The 19,187-nt window shown below is 42.9% G+C and overlaps 1 protein-coding gene across 14 annotated transcripts in view; it reads left to right on the top strand.

Moving 5' to 3' along the window:
• Positions 1-19,187, top strand: part of nedd4l (NEDD4 like E3 ubiquitin protein ligase) — a 497,532-nt gene that overhangs the window by 440,271 nt on the left and 38,074 nt on the right. For all 14 annotated transcript variants that reach the window (XM_072573778.1, XM_072573770.1, XM_072573760.1 and 11 more), the window contains 5 exons: positions 3,218-3,283; positions 12,204-12,433; positions 14,243-14,364; positions 17,722-17,792; positions 18,930-19,025. In XM_072573778.1, the coding sequence (XP_072429879.1) occupies positions 3,218-3,283; positions 12,204-12,433; positions 14,243-14,364; positions 17,722-17,792; positions 18,930-19,025 (585 nt within the window). The remainder of the gene's footprint in view (positions 1-3,217; positions 3,284-12,203; positions 12,434-14,242; positions 14,365-17,721; positions 17,793-18,929; positions 19,026-19,187) is intronic.

Genomic DNA, 19,187 nt, shown 5'->3' with positions numbered 1-19,187 from the left:
AGTATAAGAGCTGGCAGGTCATATTAAAATTGTACAAGACATTGGTTCGGCCGCATTTAGAATACTGTATACAGTTCTGTTCGCCACATTACCAAAAAGATGTGGACGTTTTGGAGAGGGTACAGAGAAGGTTTACGAGGATGTTGCCTGGTATCGAAGGTGCTAGCTATGAAAAGAGGTTGAGTAGGTTAGGTTTATTTTCATTAGAAAAAAGGAGATTGAGCGGGGATCTGATTGAGGTTTACAAAATCATAAAGGGCATAGACAGGGTAGGTAGAGATACGCTTTTTTCCAGAGTGAAGGATTCAAGGTGAAACGTGAAAAGTTTAGGGGGTATACACACGGCAAGTACTTTGCACAGAGGGTGGTAGGTGCCTGGAATGCATTTGCAGCAGAGGTAATGGAGGCAGGCACAGTAGATTCATTTAAGATGCATCTGGACAGATGCATGAGGAGGTGGGGAGCGGAGGGATACAGCTGCCTAGGAATTGGGTGACAGATTTCGACAGTAGGTTTGGATCGGATCAGGCTTGGAGGGCCGAAGGGCATCTTCCTGGGCTGTAAATTTTCTTTGTTCTTTGTTCTGACTGATCCCTACAAATCTGACATAGAGAGGAGGGTGCTCAGTGCTAAGAGTACACGTTCTGTCAGCACTTTATATAATCAATTGGGGGGACACTCCCTCAGATGTGTTTAATAGATTCTGTAGGGTGTGGGAGAGAGAGCGTGAGCGTTGGGGACTCTTCAGAGGCATGGGAAGATATTTGGGAAAATGCAAGGAAGATATCAGTTTGCAATTGGACCCATGCTTTCCAGTTGAAAATTCTCCACAGGGCCTACTTCGAGTCATAGACATGTACAGCATGGAAACAGACTCTTCGGTCCAACCTGACCGTGCCGACCAGATATCCCAACCCAATTTAATCCCACCTGCCAGCACCAGCCCATATCCCTCCAAACCCTTCTCATTCATATACCCATCCAAATGCCTTTTAAATGTTGCAGTTGTACCAGCCTCCACCATCTCCCCTGGCAGCTCATTCCATACACGTACCACCCTCTGTGTGAAAAAGTTGCCCCTGAGGTCTCTTTTATATCTTTTCCCCTCACCCTAAACCTATGCCCTCTAGTTCTGGAGTTACCGACCCCAGGGAAAAGACCTTGCCTATTTATCCTATCCATGACCCTCATAATTTTGTAAACCTCTATAAGGTCACCCCTCAGCCTCCGACGTTCCAGGGAAAACAGCTCCAGCCTGGGGCTCCAACCCTGGCAACATCCTTGTAAATCTTTCCTGAACCCTTTCAAGTTTCACAACATCTTTCCGATAGGAAGGAGACCAGAACTGCACGCAATGTTCCAACAGTGGCCTAACCAATGTCCTGTACAGCCGCAACATGACCTCCCAACTCCTGTACTCAATACTCTGACCAATAAAGGAAAGCATACCAACCGCCACCTTCACTATCCTATCTACCTGCGACTCCACTTTCAAGGAGCTATGAACCTGCACTCCAAGGTCTCTTTGTTCAGCAGCATTCCCTACGACCTTATCATTAAGTGTATAAATCCTGCTAAGATTTGCTTTCCCAAAATGCAGCACCTCACATTTATCTGAATTAAACTCCATTTGCCACTTCTCAGCCCATTGGCCCATCTGGTCAAGATCCTGTTGTAATCTGAGGTAACCCCCTTCACTGTCCACTACACCTCCAATTTTGGCGTCATCTGCAAACTTACTAACTGTACCTCTTAAGCTCGCATCCAAATCATTTATGTAAATGACAAAAAGTAGAGGGGCCAGCACCGATCCTTGTGGCCCTCCACTGGTCACAGACCTCCAGTCTGAAAAACAACCCTCCACCACCATCCTCTGTCTTCTACCTTTGAGCCAGTTCTGTATCCAAATGGTTAGTTCTCCCTGTATTCTGTGAGGTCTAACTTTGCTAACCAGTCTCCGATGGGGAACCTTGTCTAACGCCTTACTGAAGTCCATATCGATCACATCTCCCACTCTGCCCTCGTCATTCTTCTTTGTTACTTCCTTAAAAAACTCAATCATGTTTGTGAGGCATGATTTCCCATGCACAAAGCCATGTTGACTATCCCTAATCAGTCCTTGCGTTTCCGAATACATGTACATCCTGTCGCTGAGGATTCCCTTCAACTTGCCCATCACTGACATCAGGCTCACTGGTCTATAGTTCCCTGGCTTGTCTTTACCACAGTGGCACCACGTTGGCCAGCCTCCAGACTGTTTGTTCCCTGTTTAAACCAAGGTTATCTTCAACATGTCCCAAGTGCACGGTTTGCCTGGGCACTCTTACTCATTGTCTCTGGTCCTGTGGTTGGCTTCAAACATACTGGAACAGTGTGGTAGGTATATTGGAGGGGAGTTTGGGTGTAAGGATGGAGAAGGACCCGATCTCTCCTCCTCTTGGTCTGCCCAGTGTGTTCCCTGTAGATGCGCATAAGTAAATAAAGTTTCAACATCGTCACTTTCTGCACAAGAAAGAATACCTTGTTAGGTTGGATATTGGAAACCCCCCCACCGCAGGGCCTGTCAGGTTGGCAGAAGATTGTTATGGAGCATATCCCCCTTGGACTTTCTCAGAACAAAACTGAGGATTTCTACAAGACGTGGCAGCCCTTTTTTGAATACCTGGACACAGATTTATCTGCCACATTAATAAGGGCTTTTATATAGCTGTAACGATTGTGTTTTACGAGTCCCATATCCAGACAGAGGGATCTGCGATCACATGAATATGTGAAAACAAATGCTCTCGATATTCGAGAGTGTGTTTTTTGTTTGGCTGAGCTGTATTATTATTATTTAAATGATTATTTGTTATTATTTATTTAGTTAAGTAGTTAGTTGGAGTTTTATAGCTAAGTATTTTTCTATACATATTTATACTTTTGTACGTGAGAGCAGTTTGTTTTTTTATTTTATTGGCGTTCTTTCTGTGCATTGTTTTGAACTGTATTGTTTTGTATTTGTAATATTAAATAAAATCAATTTTTCAATAAAAATATATTTTTTTAAAAAGCTGAAAGGAAATTAACTGTTGTTGTCATCCCAAGGGGTACGATATTAAAGTTTCAAATGATGAAGAACAATCACTGTCAATTATGGCGAGTTTCCAGTAATTAAATTATAAAGACTGGCGTTATTTTAGTAATTTTTTGACAAAATAAATCTGCTTTCTTGTAGGCTGTGCCATATTCCAGGGAATTCAAACAGAAGTACGACTACTTCCGGAAGAAGCTAAAGAAGCCTGTAAGTATGCAATATGTTGTCTCAGGAATAGATTTCAGACTGATCTATTGTAGAGTGCGAGACATAGAGTCATAGAGATGTACAGCATGGAAACAGATCCTTCAGTCCAACCTGTCCATGCCAACCAGATATCCCAACCCAATCTAATCCCACCTGCAAGCACCCAGCCCATATCCCTCCAAACCCTTCTTATTCATATACCCATCCAAATGCCTCTTAAATGTTGCAATTGTACCAGCCTCCACCACAACCTCTGGCAGCTCATTCCATACCTGTACCACCCTTGTGTGAAAAAGTTTCCCCTTAAGTCTCTTTTATATCTTTCCTCTCTCACCTTAAACTATGCCCTCATGTACTTTCTTGATCAAACTGTAGTGGAAATACATGGCTCGAAGCAGTAAACAGCTTTGGAAAAGTGAAATTGTCAAGCGACACCTGTGTTGAAGGCTATCCAGATGTTCTTCAAATAAGTCTCCAGTTTAGTCCATTTAATAACTGGGTTTAGCACTGTTACAGAGGTAAAAACAATGACTGCAGATGCTGGAAACCAGATTCTGGATTAGTGGTGCTGGAAGAGCACAGCAGTTCAGGCAGCATCCAAGGAGCTTCGAAATCGACGTTTCGGGCAAAAGCCCTTCATCAGGAAACGTCGATTTCGAAGCTCCTTGGATGCTGCCTGAACTGCTGTACTCTTCCAGCACCACTAATCCAGAAATTAGCACTGTTACAGTCGATATCAATATTTTGAAATTGTCTGTCTTCAATGTTAATGTTTCCATAATCCAGAATACGTCCGATACTGTATTGTATTTTTGTTTAGCTTTTGCGGCAGATATCAAAATACAAGTACATAAAAAGAAATTGCAGAACATTCATCTTTTTCCTGATGGTTTTGCTTTATTATAAAATTCCGAACTATGTTTGGATGTATAAGTAGTCTTTGCTTTTCTGGTGCTACTTGGTTTTAGAGGTTCAAAATGACATCAGCAAGATGCAGATTAAAAGCAAATTGGGATCAAATATACCAGGTTATACTTTGTTATTATTTAATGAGTGCTTTCCCGCACATATCGCCAATTCATGTTTCTGTAATTTTTTGCGTCAATAAGATTACAAGTTTTCAATTTTTCTTAACAACCCTGAATGAATATGCCATTTCTGATGGTAGTGAAATATGACTTTTGGAGGGACTGAGTAGCTGCAATCAGTTATTAGACCATAAGTTACAGGAGCAGAGTTGGGCCATTCAGCCCATCACGTTTGCTCTGTCATCCAATCATGGCTGATATGTTTCTCAACTTCCATTCTCCTGCCTTCTCCCTGTAAGCCTTGATCCCATTATTCATCTAGAGCCCATCTATCTCTGTCTTAAATACACTCAATGATTTGGCCTCCATAGTCCTCTGCAGCAATGAGTTCTACAGATTCACCATCCGCTGAATGAAGAAATTCCCCCTTATCTCGATCTAAACAGTCATCCCTTCAGTCAGGTTGTAGTCTCTCCAAATAATGGAAACATCTTCTCCACGTCCGCTGACATCACGCATTTCTCTATTCTGTGATTCTTCAATGAAAGCCCTCTTCATCCTTCTAAACTCCATTGGGTAGGTCATAGAGTCATACAACACAGAAACAGACCCTTCGGTCCAACTTGTTCATGCTGACCAGACATTCCAATCTGACCTAATCCTATTTGCCAGCATTTTGCCTGTGTCGCTCTAAACCCTTTCTATACATGTACCCATTCAGATGCCTTTTAAATGTTGTAATCTGCCACTTTCCCTGGCAGCTCACTTTGTACACGCACCGTCCTCTGCATGAAAAAGTTACCCCTCAGGTCCTTCTTAAATCTCAACTTAGCTTTGCATTGCCCCATCCTATGAAAAAGACCTTGACTCTTCATCCCCTCCATGTCCTTCATGATTTTATAAACCTCTCTAAGATCACCCCTCAGCCCTTCATCCTCCACTGAAAAATATCACCAGCCTTTTAAGCCTCTTTCTATAGCTCAAAAACCTCCAATCCCAGCAACATCATTGCAAATTTTGTCTGAGGTTTAACAACATCCTTCCTATCTTGTAATCATCCCCTGGACCCACCCTGACCCCACCCATCCCACGCAAGGAAATAATTTCTTAGAAAATTGCTCACAATATTCCAAATTTCATCTGACTGACTATGGCCTCTACAGCCACAGCAGTACATTTCTGCTCTTAATACTCTCGCCATCTTAAAATGAGTGCTAACAATGCATTTGCCTTCCTTACTGCCAGCTGAACCTGCATGTTAACCTGAAGAGAATCTGAACTTGGACTCCCAAATTCCGTTGTGCTTCAGATTTCTGGAGCTTTTCACCATTTAGAAGATAACCTGTTCTTCCTACCAAAGTATATAACTTCACACTTCCCCACAAACTATTCCAGCTGCCTCTTGATTGCCCACTCTCCTAGGAGAAAGTGAGGACTGCAGATGCTGGAGATCAGAGTCGAAGAGTGTGGTGCTGGAAAAGCACAGTAGGTCAGACAGCATCCGAGGAGCAGGAGAATTGACATTTCGGGCATAAACACTTCATCAGGAATGTGGGGGGCCCCGGAGGGCTGAGAGATAAATATGAGAGGTGTGGGGCTGGGGAGGAAGTGTAGCTAGGAAGGCGATTGGTAGATGATGGTGGGGGGGTTAATGGTGATTGTCCAGAGCAAAGGGTGGAGTGGATAGGTGAGAAGGAAGGTGGACAGGTGGGAGAACTACAAGATAGTAGTGCCAAGTTCGAGGATAAGGTGGGAAGAGGGGAGATGAGGAAACTGATGAAGTTGACATTGATGCCATGTCTTTGGAGGAAGATGAGGAGTTCTTCCTCCAGGCTTCTAGGATTGAGCGGAGGAAGAAGCTCAGGACTGGCATGTCCTTCGCAGAGTGGGAGGGGGAGTTGAAGTGGTCAGCCACAGGGCAGTGGGGTTGTTTGGTGTGTGTCCCGGAGATGTTCTCTGTAATGTTCTGCGAGTTGGTGTCCTGTATTCCCAATGTAGAGGTGACCACATTGAGAGCAAAGGACACAGTAGATGAGGTATATGGATGTGCAGGGAAATCTCTGCCAGATGTAGAAGGATCCTTTGGGGCCTTGGATGGAAGTGAGGAGGGAGGTGTGGGTGCAGGTGGCAAGGGAAGGTAGTTGATTAGGGCATGGACCTAATGAGGGAGTTGCAGAGGGAATGGTCTCTGTAGAATGCTGATGGGGATGGAAATACATCTCTCGAGATGGGATCTGACTGTCGGTAGTTGGAATGGTGGAGGATGATGTGTTGTATCTGGAGATTGGTGGGGCGGATGTTGAGGACCAAGAGGGTTTAGATTAGGTTAGATTAGATTAGATTAGATTACTTACAGTGTGGAAACAGGCCTTTCAGCCCAACAAGTCCACACTGACCCTCCGAAGAGCAACCCTTACATTTACCCCTTCATCTAACATGACGGACAATTTAGAATGGCCAGTTCACCTAACCTGCACATTTTTGGACTGTGAGAGGAAACCCACGCAGACACTGGGAGAATGTGCAAACTCCACACAGACAGTTGTCTGAGGCGGGAATTGAACCCAGGTCTCTGGCGCTGTGAGGCAGCAATGTTAACCACTGTGCCACTACGCCGCCCATCTATACTTGTTGCAATTGGAGGAAAGGGTTCAAGGGTGGAGGTGTGGGAAGTGGAGGAGATGCACTGGAGGGCATTGTTGACCTTGTGGGAGGGGAAATTGAGGTCTTTGAAGTCGGAAGCCATCTGCGATGTTCTGGAATGGAATTGCCCCTCCTGGGCGCAGATACAGCGGAGGCGGAGGAATTTGGAGTAAGGGATAGCATTTTTACAGGAGGGGATGTGGGAGGAGGTATAGTCCAGGTAGCTGTGGGAGTCAGTGAGTTTGTAGAAGATGTCCATGTTGAATCAGTCGCTGGAAAGGGAGGGAGATGTCTGAGATGGTCCAGGTGAATTTAAGGTCAATGTGGAAGGTACCTGTGAAGTTAGAACATAGAACAGTACAGCACAGAACAGGCCCTTCAGCCCACGATGTTGTGCCGACCACTGATCCTCATGTATGCACCTTCAAATTTCTGTGACCATATGTATGTCGAGGAGTCTCTTAAATGTCCCCAATGACCCTGCCTCCACAACTGCTGCTGGCAACACATTCCATGCTCTCACAACTCTCTGTGTAAAGAACCCGCCTCTGACATCCCCTCTATACTTTCCCCCAACCGGCTTAAAACTATGACCCCTCATGTTAGTCATTTCTGCCCTGGGAAATAGTCTCTGGCTCTATCTATGCCTCTCATTACCTTCTATACCTCAATTAGGTCCCCTCTTCTCCTCCTTTTCTCCAATGAAAAAAGTCCAAGCTCAGTCAACCTCTCCTCATAAGATAAGCCCTCCAATCCAGGCAGCATCCTGGTAAACCTCCTCTGAACCCGCTCCAAAGCATCCACATCTTTCCTATAATAGGGTGACCAGAACTGGACGCAGTATTCCAAGTGCGGTCTAACCAAAGTTTTATGGAGTTGCAACAAGATCTCACGACTCTTAAACTCAATCCCCCTGTTAATGAAAGCCATATGCTTTCTTAACAACCCTGTCCACTTGGGTGGCCATTTTAAGGGATCTATGTACCTGCACACCAAGATCCCTCTGTTCCACCACACTACCAAGAATCCTATCCTTAATCCTGTACTCAGCTTTCAAATTTGACCTTCAAAATGCATCACCTCGCTTTGATCCAGGTTGAACTCCATCTGCCACCTCTCAGCCCACCTCTGCATCCTGTCAATGTCCCGCTGCAGCCTACAACAGCCCTCTATACTGTCAACGACACCTCCAACCTTTGTGTCATCTGCAAACTTGCTGACCCATCCTTCAGTCCCCTCATCCAAGTCATTAATAAAAATTACAAACAATAGAGGCCCAAGGACAGAGCCCTGTGGAACACCACTCACCACAGACTTCCAGGCAGAATATTTTCCTTCTACTACCACTCGCTGTCTTCTGTTGGCCAGCCAATTTTGTATCCAGACAGCTAAGTTCCCCTGAATCCCATTCCTCCTGACCTTCTGAATGAGCCTACCATGGGGAACCTTATCAAATGCCTTGCTGAAGTCCATATACACCACATCCACAGCTCGACCCTCATCAACATTTCTAGTCACATCCTCAAAGAACTCGATAAGGTTTGTGAGGCATGACCTGCCCCTCACAAAGCCGTGTTGACTGCATTTAATCAAGCCATGCTCTTCCAGATGGTCATAAATCCTATCCCTCCGAATCCTTTCTGACCCCTTGCAGATGACAGACGTGAGACTTTCTGGTCTGTAATTGCCGGGGATTTCCCTATTTCCTTTCTTGAAGAGAGGAATTCCATTTGCCTCTCTCCAGTCCTGAGGTACGACTCCAGGGGAGAGCGAGGATGCAAAGATCTTCGCAAGTGACGAAGCAATTGCATTTCTCGTTCCCCAAAGCAGCCGAGGACAAATCTGGTCTGGGCCTGGTGACTTGTCAATCTTAATGTTTGACAAAATTTTCAGCACATCAGCTTCCTCTATCTCTATCCATTCCAGCATGCACACCTGCTTTTCAAAGGTTTCATTCACTACAAAGTTTGTTTCTTTCGTAAAGACAGAAGCAAAAAACTCATTTAGGGCTTCCCCTACCTCCTCAGACTCCACACACAAATTCCCTATGCTATGCCTGATCAGGCCTACTCTTTCTTTGACGATCATCTTATTCCTCACATAAGTGTAAAATGCCTTTGTGTTCTCCATAATCCGTCTGCCAAGCCTTTCTCCTGCCCCCTCCTGGCTCTCCTCAGACCATTTTTGAGCTCCTTCCTTGCCTGACTGTAATCCTGTAGAGCTGAGCTTGACCCTAGCTCCCTCCACCTTATGTAAGCTACCTTTTTCCTTTTGATGAGAAGCTCCACCGCTCTCATCATCCAAGGTTCCTTTATCTTACCCCTTCTTGCCTGTCTTAGAGGGATATATTTATTCATCACTTGCAACAACTGTTCCTTAAACAGTCTCCACATGTCTATAGTGCCTTTACCATGGAACAATTGCTCCCAATCCATGCTTCCTAACTCATGTCTAATCGCATCATAGTTTCCTGTTCCCCAATTAAATATCCTCCCATTTTGCCTAATCCTCTCCTTCTCCATAGCTATGTAGAATGTGAGGCAGTTGTGGTCACTATCACCAAAATGCTCTCCCACCACAAGATCTGATACCTGCCCCGGCTCATTGCCAAGCACCAAGTCTAGAATGGCCTCTCCCCTCGTCAGCCTGTCAACGCACTGAGTTAGGAAACCCTCCTGAACACACCTTAGAAAAGCAGCTCCATTCAAATCTTCTGCTCGAAGGAGGTTCCAATCAATATTGGGAAAGTTAAAGTCACCCATTACAACAACCCTACTACGTCCACACTTTTCCAAAATCTGCCGAGCTATGCTTTCTTCCATCTCCCTGCTGCTATTGGGGGGCCTGTAGTAAACCCCTAAAGAGGTGACTGCTCCCTTGCTGTTCCTAATTTCCACCCATACTGACTCGGTAGGCAGATCTTCCTCAACCATGGAAGCTTCTGTAGCTGTGATACCCTCTCTGATTACTAGTCCTACACCCACTCCTCTTTTTTCCCCCCTCCCTATTCTTTTTAAATGCTCTAAACCCTGGAGCATCCAGCATCCATTCCCGCCCCTGAGAAACCCATGTCTCTGTTATGGCCATAACATCATAGCACCAGGTACTGATCCATGCTCTAAATTCATCACTTTTATTCCTGATACCTCTTGCGTTCAAGCAAACACACTTTAACTGATACCTTGGTTCCTTGCCAGGAAAATCCTTCCCACTAGCTGGTCTACCTCTTGCTACTGCCTCATCTGCATCAACTCTCATCTCCGATATACAGCTCAGGTTCCCACCCCCCTGCCATTCTAGTTTAAACCCTCTCGAACTACTCGAGCAAATCTTCCACCCAGGACATTGGTCCCCTTCCAGTTCAGATGCAACCCATCCTTCTTGTACAGGTCCCACCTTCCCCAGAAGGCATCCCAATTATCTACATATCTGAAGCCCTCCCTCCTACACCAGCTGCGCAGCCATGTATTAAGCTGCGCCCGCTCCCTGTTCCTCACCTCGCTATCTTGTGGCACCGGTTGTAAACTAGAGAACACTACTCTGTTCGTCCTGCTTTGCAGCTTCCATCCTAACTCCCTGAAATCACTTTTTATATCCTCGATCTTTTCCTAGCTATATCATTAGTGCCAATATGTAACACGATTTCTGGCTGTTCGCCCTCCCCTTTTAGAACCTTATACACCCGAATGGAGACGTCCCGGACCCTTGCACCAGGGAGGCAACATACCTTCCGGGAATCCTGATCTTGACCACAAAATCTCCTGTCGAGTCCCCTACCATGAGTACTTTTCTATTCTGCCCCCTTCCCTCCTTAGCCACAATGTCAGGCTCAGTGCCAGAGAACTGACTGCTATGGCTTTCTTCTGGTAGGTCATCCCCCCCAGCAGTATTCAATATGGTATACTTGTTGCTGAGGGGAATGTCCACAGGGGATCTCTGCACTATCTGACTGTCCCCTTTCCTCCCCCTAACTGTAACCCATCTATCCTTGTCCTGAGCCCTAGGAGTGACCAACTCCTGGTAACTCCTCTCAATTACCCCCTCAGCCTCCCGAATGATTCGTAGTTCATCCAGCTCCAGCTCCAATTCCCTAACACGGTTTTCAAGGAGCTGGAGTTGGGTGCACTTCCCACAGATGTAGCCAGCGGAGATGTGTGCCATGTCTTCCACCTGCCACATTCTGCAGGAGGAGCAACCAACTGCCCTAGCATCCATACCCGACTTATCTGAACACCCACTCAGTACTAAACTAGAAAGCTTAGTTCAAGTTGCTATAAAATTAAGAACACGGTGGCACAGTGGTTAGCACTGCTGCCTCACAGCGCCGGAGACCCGGGTTCAATTCCCGTCTCAGGCGACTGACTGTGTGGAGTTTGCACATTCTCCCCGTGTCTGCGTGGGTTTCCTCCGGGTGCTCCGGTTTCCTCCCACAGTCCAAAGATGTGCAGGTCAGGTGAATTGGCCATGCTAAATTGCCCGTAATGTTAGGTAAGGGGTCGATGTCGATGTAGATGTAGGGGTATGGGTGGGTACGCTTCGGCGGGGCGGTGTGGACTTTTTGGGCCGAAGGGCCTGTTTCCACACTGTAAGTAATCTAATCTAAAAAAAATGTATATTCAATAGTGGAAGTTTAGAATGAACGTTACCTTATTAACTAGGTTAGAGGAGGGGGGCGGATGGGAGACTCTACAGTAGTAGAGTCTCTGGTTTAGCCGCCTTGCTAATATATATGGTCAGTGCTTTCCTTCCCGGCTGCCCCTCTGCTCCTCGTCACTTCCCCCGCTGCTCCCGCTCCTTCTGTGAAAGGGAAAACCCGCTGTCCGCTACCGGTAAGTAATTTTTTTAAAACTGCCTTACCTTAGCTGCAGTCTTCCGGGTTCTTATCTCCGCTGCTGCTCGCACTCAAAATGGCTGTTGATGGAAGTTGATGAACTGTTCAACCTCCTCATGGGAGCAGGAGGTGGCGCTGATGCAGTCATGGGTGTAGCAGAGGAAAAGGTGGGAATAGTGCCAGTGTAACTATAGACTGTGAGCATTTTACTCCTCCTGCTCCACAGATGCTGCCTGGCCTGTGCTTTTCCAGCACCATACTTTTTGACTGCCCACTATCCTAGCCTGTATAAGTCTTCAGTCTCTCAGTCTCCACAACACTACCTGTCTCTTCACCTATCTTTGTTGCTAGTTTTCCAGATGACACAATGCTTTCAGTTCCTTCACCCAGACTATTTATGGTTCAATTTTTGTTCCAGGCTGACATACCCAATAGATTTGAAATGAAGCTGCATAGAGGCAACATTCTGGAGGAATCTTACCGACGTATTATGTCATTAAAACGACCAGACGTACTAAAAGCCAGACTTTGGATCGAATTTGAGTCGGAGAAAGGACTTGATTACGGAGGTGTCGCAAGAGAGTGGTTCTTCCTTTTATCTAAAGAAATGTTCAATCCTTACTATGGGCTTTTTGAATATTCAGCCACGTACGTGTGTAATACCTTTCATCTACAATAACTTGCCCTCCTACATAGAAATACTGTAACAACAATTTCTAAAATTAGCAAACACCTTGAAATTCATGTCGGCAGGCCAAAATGTCTATTTGATCACTTGCACCATTTGTTGTATTCAAGGATAATCTGTACCTTTTTCAAGTGCAGCCTTTTTCCAACTTGTTTACTACACTTCGTTAAAAAGTATACATCAATCTTAGTTCTGAAATGTTGAATTGTCTAGGTTGAGCAATGTTTTGGGGTGAGAACAATAGATTTCTATAGGTTCATGTGTGAAGAGGTGCTTTCTGACTGTTCTGAACAAGCTATCTCTAACTTTGGGGTTCTGCCTCTTTACATTAGACTCTCATACTAGAGGACATAATTTCTCTATCTATTCTGTTAACTTGTTCAACTCTCTTAAAACATCCATTCAGGGGGAATTCATGCAAGTTTGATCATACAAATGCATTAAAGTTAGAAACCTAATCTGTTACATGTAATAAACCAACAGATCATCTATTTTGTGATATTAAAGATGAAAATCTCGACCGAAATAGAGAACTGTTGAACAGTAGCAAAGAAAAAGTTAAATCAATATCACAATTGCATCCATACCGATTTAGGGGAGCTCCATCAACTTCTGTCAGTTAGGTTCCACATTACTTCCAGTCAGAAGTTTCAAAATTCAAACGCTACACAGTCCTAATCATATAATCCAGAATAATATCTCAACACAGTGTGAAGAGATTTTTTTTGTATTATTAAAGATGACATTTTAAAATTAAAGTGAGTGTCTAACTTTTCCAATGGATATTGAAGCTCTTGAACACCATTTGAAAAAGATTATTGAAATCTTGTGATGTCCTGACAAGTATTTTTCACTTTTGAGTGTCACCTAAAACCATATTGTGCATTCACTTATTGTTTCTGAGCACATTGTGTTGGTTGAATACCAAATATGTACAAAATACAAGATTGACTGCAATATAAGGGTAGTCACTGAGTCAATCTGATGATGTAAGAACATAGGGAATAGGAAAACAATTAGCATCACTCCCCCTCTAGTCTGCTTACTGTTCAGTAAGATAATGGCTATTATGTTCTATCAATTCGACTTTCCCATTTCTTTCAATTTCCTTTAATTTCCCCTAGGGCCTAAAAGCTATTGATCCCCCTCTTGAATAAAGCCATCAGCCAAGTACCCTGGGTCACTGAGCAAAGAATTCCAAAGACTTCCAACCTTCTGAATGAATAAATTTCTCTTCTTCTCATTTCCGATGTGTTTAATCTACTCGTTGTTTTGAGATTATGAGCTTAAATTGCTGGATTTTCCAGCCAGAAAATGAGCCTTTCACCATTATGTCTGCCCCTCGAAGAATTCTATTTTGCAATGATCAGCGGCTTTATATCGGTAGATTTCCTTCAACAGCTTTTTTGCTAGCTGAATATTTAAAATTGTTGACTGCTAGCAACAATACATGAATTAACTTAATCATTTCTGCATTGATTTTGTTTGAGATACTCTTGATTTGGAAGTGCACAGCTGGGTTTTTATTTATTCCAATCTCTCTATGTGAATATGTATGTTGAAGATATCAACACACAAACCATTCTTCGGCCTAGGCTGAAGTGATGCTTGAAATTCGAATCACTTGAAACCTGCTTGATCATGATGCACTGAAGCACAAAATGTCTCAAGAGATTGATTTTTACATTTGCTTAAATAACCCATATTGAACAGTGCCTAATTAGTTTCTTCAGTATTTAGAGCTTCTTTTTAATATACATCTCAAACAGGGATAACTACACACTTCAGATCAACCCGAATTCTGGCTTGTGCAATGAAGACCATCTTTCTTACTTCAAGTTTATTGGACGTGTGGCTGGAATGGCCGTGCACCATGGAAAGCTACTGGATGGTAAGCTGAATGTTTTGTTTATGAAGTGGCACTTACAAGTGAGCATATGTTAACCAGAATTGTTAAATGATTACGCAGTTTGACAAACTGAGACATTTAAAGAAATGTTGGTATGAATCACAAAAGGGCAATGAATCACAAAACCAGGTGGCCAGCACTGTATATCTAGTAGAATTTAGTTGTAGAAAAAAAATCCTTTTGTCTCCTGATTGTGATATGAGTCATTCCTCTTCCAACATTATTTAATTTGTTTTCAAAGTTAAAGCACTGAGCCTTTCATGCAATAGACAACCGCATTGCATTTTCTTTGCTTGGAACAGGAGATTGTTTATGAAGCATGATTACCATTGAAAAGGCTTTTCAAAAGCATTTTGTATCGAATCCAGAACTCAGGGACATAGTATCAGAATGAGAAATCAGCCTTTAAGTACTAAGATAAGGAAAGATTTTGTTCATTCAATGGACTGCTTATTCTTTGAACTTTTTCAATGCCAAGAGCTGTGGCTGCTCATTCATTGAATGCTAATCACTAAAGGCTAATGGGGTGTCCCTACAAGGCATCACTGAGCCTACTTAAAGGAGCCTTAAAGAATTAATGTATCTTTAATTCTGAACATTAAAATTGCAAGCAAGGAAAGCATTTAACTGTAGAACTGTACAGTTAAGTTGTTATTCTCATTGAATGGTTTACGTATTATATCCTTCTTATATCAAAACCAAATGCATTTTTTAAACAAGATGAATCTGAATGAAACAGAATCTTGATGAAATGGGCCAGTGGGCTGGGGAGTGTCAGAGTTTAATTTAGATAAATGTGAAGTGCTGCATGTTGGAAAGGCAAATCAGGGCAGGACTTATACACCTTAATGATAAGGTCCTGGGGACTGTAACTGAACAAAGAACCTTGGAGTGCAGGTTCATCGCTCCTTGAAAATGGAGTCACAGATAGATAGGATTGTGGAGAAGGCATTTAGTATGCTTTCCTTTATTGGGCATAGTTAAAACTCAAAACCAAGTTATAGTCCAAAAGTTTTATGTGGAAGTACAAGCTTTCAGAGTGCTGCTTCTTAGTTGGTGCATTGTGTATAGGAGTTGGGAAATCATGTTGTGGCTGTAAAGGACATTGGGTTGACCACTTTTGGATACTGTGTGCAATTCTGGTCTGCATGATTTAGGGAGGATGTTGTGAAACTTGAAAGGGTTCAGAAAAGATTTACAAGGATGTTGCCAGGGTTGGTGGATTTGAGCTACAGGGAGAGGCTGAGTGGGGCTATTTTCCCTGGAGGGTCAGAGGCTGAGGGGTGACCTTTATAGAGATTTCATAAAATCATGAGGGGCATGGATAGGATAAATAGACAAAGTCTTTTCCCTGGGGTGGGGAACTCCAAAAATACAAGGGATAGGTTTAAGCTGAGAGAGGAAAGATTTAAAAGGGACCTTTGGGGCAACTTTTTCAGGCAGATAGTGATTCATTTATGGAAAGAGCTGCTAGAGGAAGTGGTGGAGGCTGGTACAACTCCAACATTTAAAAGGCACCTGGATGGGTATACAAATAGAAAGGGTTTAGAGGGGTATGGGCCAAATGCTGGCAAATGGGACTAGATTAATTTAGGATATCTGGTTGGCATGGATGAGTTGAACTGAAGGGTCTGTTTCCATGCTGTACAGTTCCATGACTCTATCAATAATCTAGTAATGCTATCAATAAATAGTGATGTTTTGCCTAGAACAAATGCAAATAGATAAATGAACAAGCACTTTCCTACCCCCAATGGCAACAATCTAGAAGAACTGTCTACAAATTGGAGGGTAGCTAATGGAACCCTTCTATTTAAGAAGGGAGGAAGGGCAAAAACTAGGAAACTAAGACTCGTCAGCTGATGGCAGTAGTGGGGGAAAATGCTTGTGTCTGTTATAATGGAATTAATAGTTGTGCCTTTGGAATACAGTGGCAGGATTGAATAGAGCTGAAAATGTGTCGCTGGAAAAGCGCAGCAGGTCAGGCAGCATCCTTTCCAGCAACACATTTTCAGCTCTGATCTCCAGCATCTGCAGTCCACACTTTCTCCTCCAGGATTGAACATGGATTTACAAAAGGGAAAGAAAGTGAGGACTGCAGATGCTGGAGATCAGAGCTGAAAATGTGTTGCTGGAAAAGCGCAGCAGGTCAGGCAGCATCCAAGGAACAGGAGAATCAACGTTTCGGGCATCAGCTGATGCCCAAAACGTCGATTCTCCTTTACAAAAGGGAAATCATGCTTGACCAGTCTACTGGAATTCTGGATTGGAGGATGTTCGATGGAGTTGAAGAAGTGGAGCAAATAGATATTTTTTACTTGGACTTGCAAAAGGCTTTCAACAGAAGTCCCACACAAGAACTAGTTTCCAAAATTCAAGTGCACGGTAATGGAGGGATTGATGTATGAAGAGACAGTGAATTGGTTAGGATTACATTCACTAGTTTAGAAGAATGAGGCCGGATTTTGTTAGAAGCCTATAAAATTTTAACAGGATCAGGCAGGATAGATGCAGGAGGAGTGTTGCTGATCATGGGGAGTCCAGAACCAGGTGTCACAGTCTGAGGATAAGGGGAGGACAGGAACTTTCTTCAGAGTAATGAGCCTGTGGAAATTGTAACCACTGAGAAGCAATTGAGGCCAACACATTGTGCAATTTCAAGGAGGAGTTGCATATAGTACTTGGGGCTAAAGGAATCAAAAGATATGGGGATAAACCAGGAACAAGCTATTGAATTGAATAATCAGCGAAGATCATAATGAATGGCACAGCAGGCTCAACTCGCGTACACATGTTGCTATTTTCTGTTTCTAAAAAGTGGGACAGATGCATGCGTACAAATTCCTCTTGAAACCATTCTGTATCTTGATTTGGAAGTCCATCACAATTCTTTCAATGTTACAATCCTGGAACTTCCACCCCAACAGCATGGTGAGTCTACCTATGCCAAATGGACTGCAAGCGTTCTAGAAGGTAGCTCAAACAGCTGCTTCTCCCATGAATGATGGTTTGCATGGTGGTCATGTGACCAAATTGATACGGTCTCTCTTCGGTATGTTATTAACAGATTGCAGGTTGCGTGATTATTTTCATCTCTGTGGATAATGATATTTTGATAAGTTTCCATTCCAGTTCTATAACTTTGATGTTGCAGTGTCTAACCTGATCAATGTTTTGCTTTAAAGAGTAGAAAGGAGGATTGGTGGCAGCACACCATCCCAACCATTAGCTGATGGCGATTGTTCTATAATATAATGCCATGAAATAACTCATGTTAATACTTGACTAATATTTTAATTCGCTAAGCTTTTGTGCTTATCCATTTTCCTTTTATTGTAGGCTTCTTTATAAGACCATTTTACAAGATGATGTTAGGAAAACCCATTACGCTGAAAGATATGGAGTCAGTGGTGAGTACTAGAGAAACTTTTCAGTTCCTGCCAATAATCATTAGACAATCACAAGTCAGTCATACACTCATTTATTTCTCTCTCTCTTATTGACTCTGAAATTAGTTGCAATATCATTGGAGTGACATTACCTCTGGCTTTCCATTGTCTTCCTTGGGGCTACACAGGATTGTTGCAATGTGTTGTCCCATCGCATTACCTAAACTAGCAATACATTCTAAAGACTGCGATATATTTGAATTTAGATATTCAATTTGTGTGGGGCAAGATTGTATTTTTTGCAATTTTTAGGAATGCAGCTACTTGTGTGAAATTTGGGTATTTTCAAAAAAACTGAATAGGTTTGAATTAGATATAACTGAACATTTTCTCAGCTCCTATATGTACAAAACATCACAGCAGGCACTTGGTAATGAAGTATGCTAAGTGGATGGTGTAAACTAAAAGGGGTTTGAATGATATTCTTTCAAATCAGCCAGTGTTATTAGTTTATACGCATCCACGCATGATCATTCTGTATATCTTCGTGACTGTTTTGAGTGAACGACTGCTTTTTCAGTTGTGTTGTCATAAGTTTTTTTTCTACTGAACTGCTATCAACATAACATGCACATTTTGTTGGAAATCTTAACATGGCATGACAGGAAGAAGAAAGAATTTTACAAACTGTATCTAGTGATAGTGGTAATGCCACTATCTAGTGATAGTGGTATGCTACTGAAAATAAATGTACTGTTTTGCTTGTACAAATTTAATCATTGATTCCATATTCACTGACCATTTTTAATAAACTACAACTCATACTTTTTAGGTTGTTCAGATACTTTTTATAGTCTATTTCTTGTAATAGTTTTAATTGCATGCATTACTTCTCATTTTGCATCTATTATTGAAGATAAGTACTGGCTGTTCATTGAGATGTCACACTTTTTAAGGTGGGCAGGAAAGAATGCCAGTGTATCAAAGAATAAGCAGATGGAGAGGTCTGTTCAGGTGGAAAGCAAAAGGGATGAAATGACAAAAGAAATGGTGGTGAAAGGCACAAAGAAGTGCTCCTGAATCAGATGGTCACTGCAAATTTGTTTTTCTCCTTCAAACATTTCATAAGCTCCTGAAACTTGGGTTGCTCTTTTTCAGGATGGCGAATATTTCAATTCTTTGAAATGGATTCTTGAAAATGACCCAACTGAGCTCGACCTCCGGTTTTGTATAGACGAAGAAAATTTTGGGCAGGTATGTAGATTACTAACCTGAACAGATTTCAATATTGCAATATTTCAAGGTAATCACATTGATTTTTATAAATGAAGCATGAAATTGAGCCTTTAAAAACGCTGTTAAAAGCCATTTACCCAAGCTGAACCAAGTAATCTTTTGTGGTTCAATAGATCTTTA

Source organism: Chiloscyllium punctatum, chromosome 1, assembly GCF_047496795.1.
Source record: "Chiloscyllium punctatum isolate Juve2018m chromosome 1, sChiPun1.3, whole genome shotgun sequence".
NCBI lineage: Eukaryota > Metazoa > Chordata > Chondrichthyes > Orectolobiformes > Hemiscylliidae > Chiloscyllium > Chiloscyllium punctatum.
This window is presented reverse-complemented; position numbering and strand designations above follow the sequence as displayed.